At 45.4% G+C, this 13,684-nt stretch overlaps 1 protein-coding gene across 2 annotated transcripts in view; it reads right to left on the bottom strand.

Annotated features, from left to right (window-relative positions):
* Positions 1-144: 144 nt before the first annotated feature.
* MAMLD1 (mastermind like domain containing 1) overlaps positions 145-13,684 on the bottom strand; it is a 35,038-nt gene continuing 21,498 nt past the window's right edge. Inside the window, exons 3-5 of one of the 2 annotated variants that reach the window (XM_081963780.1) lie at positions 4,853-5,071; positions 4,187-4,268; positions 145-3,253 (exon numbers count right to left, since the gene is read on the bottom strand). In XM_081963780.1, coding sequence (XP_081819906.1) covers positions 2,232-3,253; positions 4,187-4,268; positions 4,853-5,071 — 1,323 coding nt within the window. In that variant the 3' untranslated portion in view covers positions 145-2,231. Of the gene's footprint in view, positions 3,257-4,186; positions 4,269-4,852; positions 5,072-13,684 lie in introns of both variants that reach the window. The other variant, XM_081963779.1, reaches the window with a different exon arrangement.

Here is a 13,684-nt window from a genome sequence, read left to right as displayed (position 1 = left end):
CTATCTATCTATCTATCTATCTATCTATCTATCTATCTATCTATCATCTATCTATCTATCTATCTATTCCCCACCCCCATCCCCTCTCTCTCCCTTTAAAAAGCAGTTTTTACAAAACAAATAACCGAAACATTCAGTGACTGCAATTTTTTCCCTGGCAGTTTATTATGGTATGAAGGAAAAAACAGTTTGGTGTGTCTGACATGAATGTTAATTTTACAAATGGAGGAGGAGGTTGTGGCTATTAAAATATGGTTACACAAAGTAGGAACATTTTTTTTTGAAGAAGTGTACAGTACACTGGATTTCTTTGATAAACAGACTCTTTAAATATACATGACAGAAAAAAACATACAAAGTTATGTTGTGTTTTTAATCGACATATTTATCCCGGGGAATTGGGGTGGGAGAGGGGGAAATCCGTATATTTAAAACAGAATACAAAATAATAACAATAATAATTTGGAGTCAAGAATTTGTATGCTACAAATATACATGATTGATGTGGGCGAATGAGAGAGACCATTCTTTTTAGAGCTGGGCATCCTGGCATACATAATTTTGCAAAGCCAGCCGTGGCATTCTAATACGTTCTCAAGACCGACACTTGACTTCTCCAGGGTCAGCTTTGCGTTGCCACATCGCCATGTCTTGGTTGTTGGGAGTCCTTGACTTATGACCACTCACTTAGCGACCATTCAAAGTTACCAGTGATCCAAAAATCGGGGGAATAGGATTCAAAGGTCTGACGATCGCAGCTCCCTCTGCAGCCACACGACCGATCTGGTGCTCAGCAACACAGCCACAACTATGGCTTATTAAAAGGGCCCCACAGTCACATTTGATGACGGTTTGCCTGTCTGGTTTTCAGCAAGGCCACCCCAATTAAGAAACATTGGTTGGCTTAAAGGTCGTGTCATTCGCTTAGTGACCGCGGCTGCTACTTTGCGACATTTTTCTTAATGCCTGCCGCAAATTAAGGCTTGCAAAGATGGTTTTACGACCATCATACGATTATCACGGACAGATTGCGGTCGTCTGCCGAGGACTCCTGTACTATCATTGGGGGGCGGTCTTGCCGATTGAACGTTTGGGAAGGAAGTAGCTACTCTCTGCTTTGCACCTTCCTTTGATCTTATCCGTGGGGTTTGTTGTTCACACCTACAGAGGCATCACTCGGAAGGACTAATATTTCAATGGCTTCTTTTCTTAAAGAATTTTTTAAAAATCGAAGTAATTAAAGGGGAAACTACAAAGCACTGGTGTCTTTAGTTAGAGGTAGCACAACACAGGAATTGTTAGAAAATTAAAACAAAAATTGTGTACGCCTATATATCCACAGGAGGTATACAAATAACAGAAAGAGAAACAGAAAGAGCTAGAAGAAAGCAATGAACGGGACAACCTCAGAAAATTGCTTTTTGGGAAATTGCTTTTACTTTCTTTTTTTTTTTACAATTTCCAGGATCGGCTAGTTTGGAGGAATTAGGTTTTTAAGGAGAATGTTCACAACAGGTTCTTTTTTTTTACACAGACTACATCAGATTCAAAGGACTGGCTTTCCAATGCACGTAACACCCCACCCCAAATTTGGCCTGTCCTCCCTTAAGATCGTGCCGTGAGAAGATACTCACTGCGTGAAGAAACCCACCTACCCCCGATGGGGAAAAAAACCCCCAACATTTTCCCATTTTGTGTAGGAGCTTGTCCCATGGAGCTATTTGGGCAGCCAATGGAAAATGGGGATTTATCCAACTTGCACTAGGAGAAAGAGGGAAGTAAGAATCGCTGCAAATTTTTCTTTCGGTTTATTCTGTTTTCCAGGGCAACGCTCATTCATACGTTATGTCAAAAACATAAAATATTTGATGCTGTAATACACAGTATTACTGGAACTAACAATAATATTTGCATATTTAGAACAAAGTGTAATTCCTATAATATAAGAAAAAAAGTAGTCTATAAGGTATTTACAGCGTCCAGCAAAGAAGTATAAATACTTCCATATTTAATGTTTAGGAAAACATAATTTACAAAATATTCAAATATGTACATAGCTGCTTGAAAAAAAAGAAAAGAAAAGAACACCCGAAGGGCAATTAAGCAAAGGGGATGTCCTTTTTTTCTTTCGATTCGGAAAAAAGAAGATTTAAAGTATGTTTTTGTCATTGCTTAGATTCCTTTCCAGATCCTGCAAAATTATTTACACTTCCTTCCATTCCTCTCAAGAGTCAGACATGCCCAGCGCTCTGAACGTGTTGCCCCAAAATATCATCTATCAATGTCAAATTATTTAGCCAGTCCTCATCCGTGCCACCGCTGTTCTTCATCAAACAGTCGATCAAGTCAGCTTCGCTGCACGTCCCGGGCAACATGGCATTGCTCTGTTGCGGTACAAAGTCGTATTGTGGCGACAACTCCAAAGGAGCGTTCATTCTGTTGAACGTTATGGAGGACTGCCCAGCTGAGCCTGGATAACTGGGTGGCCCAACAGCTGGACCAGCGTTGAGCTGGTTGAACCCCGAGGCCCCTTGGGGCATGGATTTCATAACATTCATGGCAGCTGGCAAGGGTCCTCTGGTCAAACCATGCCTCAGGTTCTGATTATTTGGAGGGATTAAGCTTTGGTTAGAAGGTCCAAGGTTCATTTTTTGCATCTGTCTGGCCTGCATCCCGGGGACGATCTGGTTGGGTGGAGGCCCGGCTTGGTGAGAAAACGGTTGGCTGGGGATGCTTGACCTGATGTTCTGTTTGGAGAAGACGGGATTGTTCGGGAACTGGTGCATGGTGGCCTCCATCGGATTTTGGCTGGGCATTCTGGGGACGACGGTTGGTGTCCACATCGGCGCCGAAGAATTGGAGTAGATGGCAGGCATTCTGGCCATGGCGGGTTGCCTCAAGTGCTGCTGGGCAGAAGAATGGGTGACCAAGGCCCCAGCTGCGAAGTTGGGTGCAGCCATCCCTGGCCGGGCTGCAGGATGGCTGTGAACGGTTTGACATCCCGACGTCATGGCCAACGAGTTTTGGCTTCCTCGGAGTGGGAGGTTGAAATCGGTATTTGGGGGGAAGATGGTGGGTTGCTTGTTGGGGTTATGGGAGATCATCATTGATCCACTGTTCTGGTTCACGGGGGCGGGGCCAAGGCCGGGGGCCAGGGTGCTCTGGAGCATCCCTTGGGCAGGTGGCATCATGCGGTGGGTGGAGCCAGGGGATTGCATGGTCTGGCTGCAGTCGGTCGGCAGGGACTGCGAAACTGCTGGGAAGAAACGAGCAAGACCTTGAGCGAATAAGTGAGCAGGAGATGGACAGCCATGCCTTCAAAATTATTATTATTATCATCTCTTTTATTCATCACGCATGAGACTCAGTCAACTGAACATTTAAAAATGCATCACAAATTTAATTGGCTAGCCAATAAAGAATTGTCTTCCCTTTTCTTCTCTTTCTATATTTCTTTGCTATTGTATTGTATTATATTTTTCTATTTCTCTATTCTGTTTCTCTATTTCTATTCTATTGTATTTCTATATTCCATATTTTATATTCTATGGTCTTTTCCTATATTTTTACTATGCTTATATTTCTATGGTCCACGATAGAAAGCGTCCTCACGAACTGCATGGCAGTATGGTACCCTGGTCTAACTGCTGCAAAGAGGAAGGCTCTGCGGAGAGGGATCAATTAGGCACAAGAAACCACTGGCTGCCCTCTAACACCTCTAACTGGGTGACACCGGCAGGTCTCGCTGCTTTAAGGAAGGTCCTGGGAGATGATTCACACTCTGCTCAGTGTCTCTTTGCACTTCTCCCATCGGGCGGGAGACATCGAGCAGAGCCAGCCGGATAAATAGGCTTAAAAATAGTTTCTATCCTTGGGTTGTCAGACTCTTAAACACAACCACAGTGACTCCACGCACACAGGGAAACGTTTGACTAGCTTTTCTTTTTCCTAATTACTTGCACAGGGATTATTCTTTATACTATTTATGTTGTTTGTATTTTTCGCCATGGATTGCACCAGTGAGGCTAAAGCCAATTTTGTATACATCATGTACAGTGACAATAAAGGTTCTACTCTACTCTAAATCTACTCTACTCTATTCTACTCCCACAGCAGATTAAACGTACATAACAATTTCCTTAAAAAAAAAAAAAAGAACACATTGTGGTTGAATATTCCTTCTTACCGGGAAACTGGCTCATCTGTTGTCCCACAAAGGGACTCCTTTGCTCAGCTGCCACGCCCATCATGCCCAGCCTTTGCTTTTCCTAGGAGGAGGAACAAAAACAACAACAAAAAGTTGAGTCCCCCACCGGTGCCTTTTCTTTGCAATGCAAATGCAGTTAAAAATAATTGCTTCCCGTTGCCAGCTATGGATTCACCAACTTTCCCTGGAAATTTTTTTCCCCCTTTAAAACACCTGCCTTCTGTCTCCTTCTACACTGGCAGGGGGGGGGGATTGAAAAATGTTAGCAACCGGTTCTCTGCCTGGTTGCTGGGAGCCTCCGGGAGGGTGGACTCCGGAGGCCCACTGGAAGCTGGAGACGGGGCCCATTTCCAGAGTTCCCGGAGGCCCACTTTTCACCCTACCAGAGCCTCCGCGCGGGACGCGCACTTACCTTGCATGATGAACAGGCCTTGTGGAGACCCCTGAGAGGGGAGGTGTGGGCCAGCTGGTCCTTGCAACAACCAATTTGGTGAACTGGATGCAAAATGAACATCCAGTTCGCCCGGACCAGTGCAAACCAGCTGAATCCAACCCCTGGACACCTGTGTTTCCCAACCTCCCCCCTTTTATGATAGGTGGACTTCAACTCCCAGAATTCCCCAGCCAGCATGCTAAAAGACCAACCTGGAGCTGCTGTTGCTGTTGCTGCTGCTGCTGCTGCTGCTGCTGTTGCTGCTGCTGTTGCTGCTGCTGCTGTTGCCGCCGTCTCATAATTTGCTGCTTTAGGAGTTGGTTCCTCATGGTGTAGTCATTCACCAAGGGTGGAGCCTGCGCAGGCACCGACCCTGAGTTGGCAGGGACTCCTGGCTCCTGCATCCGAGCACCGATGCCAGGCGCCTGGTCCTGGAAGAGAAGGAAGACAAAGAATGGCAGTCAGGCGCAAAGAATCGGGCCCGTCCGTTAGATTGCAGAAGAGAAAACCTATTTGACACAAGACTTTGGTCCATGAAAATGCAACCCTTAGCCAGGTGAGTGGCAACGGAATTCAGGAAGGGCTGGACTGAAGTACTTGTGCAAATTGCACCCTTGTCAGCAGCTGCTTCTGGGTTGATTAGCAAGAGTACTTAGACTTATATCCCGCTTCCCAGTGCTTTTACAGCCCTCTCTAAGGGGTTTACAGAGCCAGCCTCTTGCCCCCCACAATCTGGGTCCTCACTTTACCCACCTCGGAAGGCTGAGTCAACCTGGAGCCTGGCGAGATTTGAACTGCCAAATTGCAGGCAGCCGGCAGGCAGCAGAAGTCGCCTGCAGTGCTTGCATTCTAACCATTGCGCCACTGTGGCTCGTTGTCGGTGACATCACCGTTGCCTGGGGAATGCCCAAATCGGGGTTCCTTTCATGTCCGCGGCAGGAGCGAAGGACGGGAGCTCAACCCTGCCCCATGGCAACTCTCAGGTTTTGAACGCAGGCTTTCTAACCTTCAACGCTAACCGTGCGAGCCACCGTGCTCCTTGTTTATGGGAATGTAAGGGACTCTAGGCTGGTGGCGCACTTAACTCCGCCCCCAGCTCTGCTTGCTCTTCTCCTACAATGCCCTGCTGAACCGAAAGAAGAGGAGACCATCATGGCTTCTAGAGACCTTGGTAGGCTACCTCAGAACAGACTCAGGGGGCTCTACAAGTAGCCACAACCACAATTGGGACCAGGATTTCTGCTGCTAAGTAAATTATATTTCATAGAGATATACTCATGCTTTGTGAACGCGGACGTTTTCTCTGTTGTGTTAACAATTAGAATTTGAGGGCCCAGTTAGTCTCTTCAAATCAAAGGCATTTGTTGGGGTGTGCAACCCTGAAAAAAAATCTACCCTTGAGTTCCTTGAAGACTCTCTTTTCCCAGAAAACAACTTTCTGTTTCTCTAATTGATATTCCGGCTTCCTTAGAAGACATTTCTGAATTTATTTTTAGAAGAGACAAGGATGTGTAACTGACAAGGTTGGGTTTTGATATGACTAATCCTTCCTTCATTTTGCAGCCTCTTTGGCAGCCTTGATGGTCCCTTGGAGATCTGCTCTCATCACAGGAAGTCCAGAAAGACAGAGAACTTGAGAAAGAATAGCAGAGTAAGGAGGAGAGATTTGTCCACAATCTTTGTCCATCCTGTTCTTCAAAAGCCAGGTCAGCAAATACCACCCAGGAGAACGTGACTAACCTTTTCTTCTTGTGGAAGAAAGCCAACCAAAAGCATCTTTTCCCCCAATCTGAGGAAGAAGATGGCTGAATGCTAATGTAGTTTTACTTCCTAAATCTCAACAACAACAAAAATTACAGGTCCTCTCTGAACATGGAGGTGTCAGGATTTTAGAGATGCTAAAGTGGAGCATGGCCAAAAAAGGTTGGGAACCTCTGGTCTAGAACCAGAGGAGATTAAGTCTCCATGATTCCTCCAGCTTAAGAAAGAATGGCTGGTGAGTCTGCTCTGAGACTTACCAGAGAGTAGACCTGAGATCTACGGAACGTCTGAATGGACACCAAGATACAAAACATGGGCCAGCACAGAAGCCACCGGCCCCATCAACTGCTTTCTGGTTCAGAATTCACCAGCCTCCTGTAGCCTTCTACATTATGGATGACCCCTTGTTATTACTGGAGCGCATGTTGCATAGCCAGACTGTTTGAAACTGGACCACACTTCCTTTGTTTGGCCCGTGAAAGCCTGGAGCCTTTGTTTGAGAGATGGTGTTATCAGGAGATAAGCCACCCAGAAGCAGGGGGACTCCTGTTGGACATCTAACCACGAGGGCATGCCAAGATGACGAAAACAGGAAGTCAGCCCGGAAACTTTGGACTGTGTTTACGGAGAGCAAGGCCAGAGGGGAGTAGAGACAGGGCATCATCTGCAGCACCGTTGGAGAATCCCCTCCCCTCCTGGTCTTTGCTTAATGGAAGTTTTTAAACCAAAGAAGGTCAGTGACACTGGTTTGGTTTTGACGCACCACAACTTCTGAAATATTTATTTTTATTTATTTAGCTTGTCAATCAAACATGTACAAGGTAACAGGTATAAGCATGAACATGGACATGAACGAAAGAAATGAATACTAATAGATGGGGACAGTAGGACAGGGATGGAAGGCCCGCTGGACTGCTTATGCGTGCCCCTTTTATGGACCTCTTAGGAATGGGGTGAGGTCCACGGTGGACAGTTTTAAGGTGGAAGCTGTGGGGCTTTGAGGATGTAACAACGGAGTCAGGTAGAGCATTCCAGGCGTTGGCCCCTCTGTTGCTGAAGTCGTATCTTCTGCAATCGAGTTTGGAGAGGTTAACCTTCAGTTTGTATCTATTGTTTGCCCGTGTATTATTGAAGCTGAAGTAGTCGTTGACAGGTAGGATGTTGTAGCAGACAAGTTTGTGTACTTCGTTAAATCAAAGCATCCTGTCCGTAACCCCTCCCCCGCCCTTGTTAAGTAAGGGAGACATTTGGTGTGAGTGTGTATGTTTGGTTTTCAGACCCCAGGCCGAGTAATTTGGGAAGATTTGGGAATGGAACAGACGGCCACCCTAACCCTCTCCCAAAAGGCCAGGTTTCAGTGCACCAATGAAAAATCATATTGTCCAATAAGGATAATAAGGAAGAGAGTCCTCCACTCCTCTGCTCACAACAGGATCCCTTACGCCACCAGGCTCAAAATTTTGGCCTTGGAGAATCTGGAACTACGCCCCCTACGGTCTGACCTACGCATAGTACACAAACCTGTCTGTTACAACGTCCTACCTGTCAACAATTACTTCAGCTTCAACCACAATAATACATGTGCAAACAATAGATACAAACTGAAGGTAAACTGCTGCAAACTCGACTGCAGGAATTACGACTTCAGCAACCGAGGGTCCAATGCCTGGAATGCTCTACCTGACTCCGTTGTTGCATCCTCAAAGCCCCACAGCTTCAACCTCAAACTGTCCACCGTGGACCCCACCCCATTCCTAAGAGGGCCATAAAGGGGGCCTGCATAAGCACAGCAGCTGCCCTTCCACCCCTGTCCCACTGTCCCCGTTTATTTGTACTCATTTCCTTTGTTCATGTCCATGTTTATACTTATACCTGCCATCTCGTACATGTTTGACAAACTAAATAAATGAAATAAATAGAATCCTCTGGAGTTTTCAAATATTGTGTTTTCGGGGAAGTCAACAACGGAAGCTTCTTCATTTTCGCCGCTAGTGGGAACTGCAGCATCTCCTTTTGACCGAAAGCAGAGACAAACAAGTGAAACAGCTGCGAGTTGACTCCCACGTGACCAAGACAGCCTCAATGCTTAAGGAACATGTGTGTGTGTGTATGTGTGTGCATGCGTGTGCTGTGTGTTTTGTTATGTGCACACAAAAACGCTTCTGTTGCATCGCTTCCAATGAAACTCATTTGGTTTTGCATTTAAAAGGACAAGCCAGATTGCAGGAAGTATATAATAAAGGCTATTGACTGATTTTTTTAAAAAGGAAAACAAATTAGTTTGGTTATTTTTCTCCCCTTTTGAGAGATTTACTAGCTGAAATGAAGCAACCAGGATCCTTCACAACTCTAATTCCTTTAGGGAAAATAAAGGCAACCCGTGGAACATTTTTTCTCCATTCTCTAATAGAAGGAAGAATGAAACTCCCTACCCAAAAATAGGCAGAATTTGCAAGCTTTGACTTGCAAAACCTCTGAGCAAAATGCTTTCCTTCTGTTGAAGGCCTCAGTTCTCAAGTTAGCTGGGACCTTACTTAGGTATGTTTTACCTAATGAAGACAAAAAGATTGACCAAACTTGTTGGCGGTGGTGGTGAACTGACTTCACCCCAATGGGGATGGGGGCAAGCAGTAGAAGACCTGAAGGTCTAAGTTGGGAACAGATCCCCCTGGGGAAATTCTAAGAGTTGGCACCTTCTTGATGGCACATAATCAATCAATCATATGGGCTAGGAATCCTGGAATACAGATAGCCTTCGACTTAAAGGTAGAGGTTCCCCTCACACATATGTGCTAGTTGTTCCAGACTCTAGGGGGCGGTGCTCATCTCCGTTTCAAAGCCAAAGAGCCAGTGCTGACCGAAGAGGTCTCTGTGGCCATGTGGAAGGCATGACTAAAGACTGAAGGTGCAGGGAGTGCTGTTCCCTTCCCACCAAAGGTGGTTCCTATTTTTCTACTTGCATTTTTTAACGTCCTTTCAAACTGTAGGTTGGCAGAAGCTGGAACGAGTCATGGGAGCTCACTTTGTTACGCGGCGCCGGGGATTCGAATTGCTGACCTTTCTGATTGATAAGCTCAGCGTCTTAGCCACTGAGCCACCATGTCCTTCAACTTACAACAGTTCATTTAGTGACCGTTCAAAGTTACAACGGCACAGAAGTTACTTGTGACTGTTTTTCACACTTACAAAAGGAAAAATCTAAATTGACAGGATTTGAGCAATCAATTAATTAGTCAATCAATCAATCAGGCAGCTTTCCAACACTTTTCAGTGTTTCAGTTTTTCAAATCGCCTGGGTAAACAGATTCCATTTTGATGGTACAGAAAACTTTTGAACAAGTGTTCCAGCCATCTTTTCTCCTGCCCCCCATGTTTTCCCTCCTTGATGCCATGAAATCTAATCTTGCTTTTCAATCTGGTTTCTCATCTTCTGCTCTCACAACACGCAACTTAGAAGGAAACCCCATTCCTTATATTTTCCCCACAAACCTCCAGACTGATGTAGTGACAGACTGAGTGATATACCAATAAGTGGTAGTTGCTGGTTGAGTTATAACGTCAGTCGTATTGTTTCTCCATCTGTCTTTTTTTCTTTTTTTTCTTTCCTTCTCTCTTTTTCTCTTTCTTTCCTTTTCCTCCCTTTCTTTCCTCCCTCTCTCCTTCCTTCCCTCTCTTCCTCTCTCTCTCTCTCCTTCTTTCCTTCCTTTCCTTCCCCTTTCTCTCCTTCCTTCCTTCCTCTTTTTCTTTCTTAACAGCAGCTTATTTCCTTTTAGGCTTGAAGGTGGGTTTATTCACCTCGGTTCTCCTGGGTGCAATCCTGGATAATGAACTTTTACTACCAAGGTTATCTCGAGACACTGCAATGCTCAATCCTCTTGCCTCTTATTTCCTTCGGCTGCAGCTGATTGGAAAACCAGCAGGCAGTTCTGCTCCCTCTAGCTGGACGTTGTCATGAGAAAGGATGGGTCCACCGGTAGGTTGATTGCATGCAAGCCGAGGGAATTCTGGGAGTTGAAGTCCGTATATCTTAAAGATGCCGAAGAAGACAGATTGGGCTGAGCGTAGCTGGTGCAAAATCATTCAGTGAATTTCCATGGTTGTGTCTGGAAAAGAGCCAGGTTCCCCACGCCTTAACCACTATGGCACACTATGGGGTGTCAAATTATTCCCCAAAGCACCAGAGGGTAGGACGATAAACAATGGACGTAAATTCATCAAGGAGAGAAGCAATCTGGAATTAAGGAGAAACTCCCTAACAGGGTGGACAATTAGCCAGAGGAACAGCTTGCCACCAGACATTGTGGGTGCTTCATCCCTGGAGGCTTTTAAGAAGAGACTGGACAGTCACTTGTATGAAATGTTATAGGTCTCCTGCTTGAGCAGAGGGCTGGACTAGAAGACCTCCAAGGTCCCTTCCAACTGTATTCTGATTTTGATTGATACACGACAATGATTGATAAGAATAAACGGTGCATTCAGTTATCCATGTACTTGCTCAGATTCAGATAAATGACCTTTAAGGTGCCCCTCTCCTGACTTTAAGATTACCCCCCCCCCCATTCTTAGATTTAGGGCAGTCCTTCTTCAACTCATCAAATATCACCAAGTTCTTCTCAATTTTCCAGTCCTGGGAGTTTGGTAGATGACAGGTTGGGCAAAAATGGATTTGAAAACACTTCTCTAGTTTATTTTCTTTTGTGCCAATTGCAGAGCCCCAGAGCCCAACATAGCCACAAACGTATAAGGAATTATCAAATAAATTAGGGTGGCCTCGATATAGGAGATCACACGCTTGTATGATTCCTGTTGTAATTACATAATAAAGTACATCAGTAATCCTGTAACAGCATCATCTTGCCTACCGTATCATGGCTACCCTGATTTTTCTGATTATTCATTATCAGATAATTCGATTAATATCTAGAAACTCCCTAGAAACGCACGGATGTCCGTTAAGTATATGAGGTTTTATTGGAACGAGGCACTGTATAAATTCCACCGATACATGAAATCTCCTTCTGCCACTTCTGCCTTCTAGCAGGTGGGAGGTCTGGGCTAGGAAGCTAAGCGGGATTATATTTCATTATACTTCCATGGGGAGGGAAGAGGGGGGGAGAAGTTATAGGTCAGCTTTTCGCCGGCAGTTCCTCCATCCTTTTCTCTGCAAACCCATCCCGTTTTCCCACGGGAATGCCCCTCGAAGAACCGTGAGACAGCGAGGAACGCAAAGGGCCAATTTGCAAATCAAAATATAGTCTTCCTTCCCTTCGACATTCTCCCATCTGTCCAGCAGAATTTGGGCACCAGCTGCCAGGGGTTTTCAAGTGGCCTGTGGCATTTTGTACTGCGCTTTCTAGATGTTGAAGACTACAACGTCCATCATCCTCTATCTCCATATTGATCACCCCCAGCTAAGGCTGAGGTGAGTTGGGCATCCCAGAACTACGTTGCTTGAAATAAATTCATCAGGGCTTAAAAGGAAGCAAGAAGGCATTTTGGCCTGCAGGATCTGCCTATGCTGTGAAGCAAGGAGCAGGGAGAGAAGAACGGGATGGTGGAGAGACCCAAAGGGCAATTCCATTCATTTGGACCCCCTCCCCCCTCCCCCAACCCACCTTTCAGATTAACCCTTCGGCAGGGGATACAGCCCTCCAGCTCTTACAAAAATGCAGCAATTCCCTTCTCCCAAATACAAACAATAATAGAAAGACCCCAAATTTTACACAAACAAAGACATACAGGTGAAAAGGAGTGGAATTCAATGATATCCCCCTCCCCAGAAACCAAGCAAGGTCAGTTCTGGGACGGAGATGGCGAGCCGCTTGGCAGGGCAACAAAACAGACAGGTCCATGGAGTCTCTAGGAGTTTGGTTCAATTTGAGGGAATCTCTACTCTCCAGGAAAAAGAAACATGGCCAACTCTGAGCTTTTCTGAACCCAAGAGATCAAAGGCAAAGAAGATCTCCCCTCTTGCAGACAAGAGAGGGTTCATCACAACAGAACAGCCCAACCAATCTTCCTGCAGGCAAGAATAAAACCAGCGGAGGCTTCTAGAGGCTGATCCTTAGAAAGCCAGCCTCTTCTGGAGAGATTTTGAGGGCTCCAATGTTAGACCCAACCCCAGTATTCCTCCTCTCCTTGACGTCTACCCTGGCTTTATGAATTATGGAAGGAGTTCACTCAAGTCAAAGCTTTCTTCGTGCAAGCTTTGGTGACACATCGGGCAGAGAGGACGGAAGCTTCTATTAAGCAAGGTTAACTTCTCTGGCAAACATGCACCGTCTGCAGTGTTCTTCCCTTAAATCATACCAGGCACCACTGCCAACAAATCATGACATCCATTCCAATTTTTTGATGGCCAACAACCACAAAGAGAGAGAGAGAGAGAGAGAGGGAGGGAGGGAGAGAGAGAGGGAGGGAGGGAAACACCCTCCAATATTAAATAAATTGAATAAGGAAGAACGGAGGTAGAAGAACTGAAAGAACTATGCAAGGAGAACACTCCCCCAAAACCCCCAGTCTTTCCCACAAAAGATTCATCCAAAAAGAGGTCAACTGCTATGACTTTCCAAACGTTGGTAGACCACAACACCCATCATCCTTTGCCTCTGTATTGATCCTTACTGGCTAAGGCTGAGGTGAGCTGGGCATTGCCCAGTTAGGTTGCTTAAAGACATTCAACAGATTTTAGTTTGAGGAAACTCCAGAAGCAGAAATTAATGTGTTGATATTTGTGAGCAAGTCTTCATTTGTGGTCCAGAAAGAGAGTCATCACCAATGGGAGGAGATCACTGTTATCCAAAGACATCACTTATGAATCCAGGCACTGTGAGTTTGGAGGTAAAAACTGAGGTGCTTTTTCAAGAGGCAACTGGACTTTCTGTTTTTTTCTTTGAAGACATCTCATTTCTCAACCAAGCAGCTTCTTCAGCTCTGACAAGATGGTGGGGAAGGGAAGGACTTATATTCCTTGCAGACAGTTGGTCATTTGCATCTTTTTTGCAGGGCCATTGAGGCCACTTGGAGGTTTATCTGTGTCCTCAGGGTCTCTATCCTGTGAGAGCTGAAGAAGCTTCTTGGATGAGAAGTGGAACGTCCTCAAAAGAAAAAAACAGGAAGTCCAGTTGCCTCCTGAAAAAGCACCTTTGGGACAACCGTGACCTGGATGACTGAGAATCTCTACAGACTTTTAGCTATGCAATTTGGGATGAAGACCCTTGGAATGGAGTGGGAGTAGGAATGGATTTCCTGAAGACAAATTGCAGACTACAGGAACCATTTGC

Source organism: Natrix helvetica (genome assembly GCF_964273705.1).
Source record: "Natrix helvetica genome assembly, chromosome: 11".
Classification (NCBI taxonomy): Eukaryota; Metazoa; Chordata; class Lepidosauria; order Squamata; family Natricidae; genus Natrix; species Natrix helvetica.
This window is presented reverse-complemented; position numbering and strand designations above follow the sequence as displayed.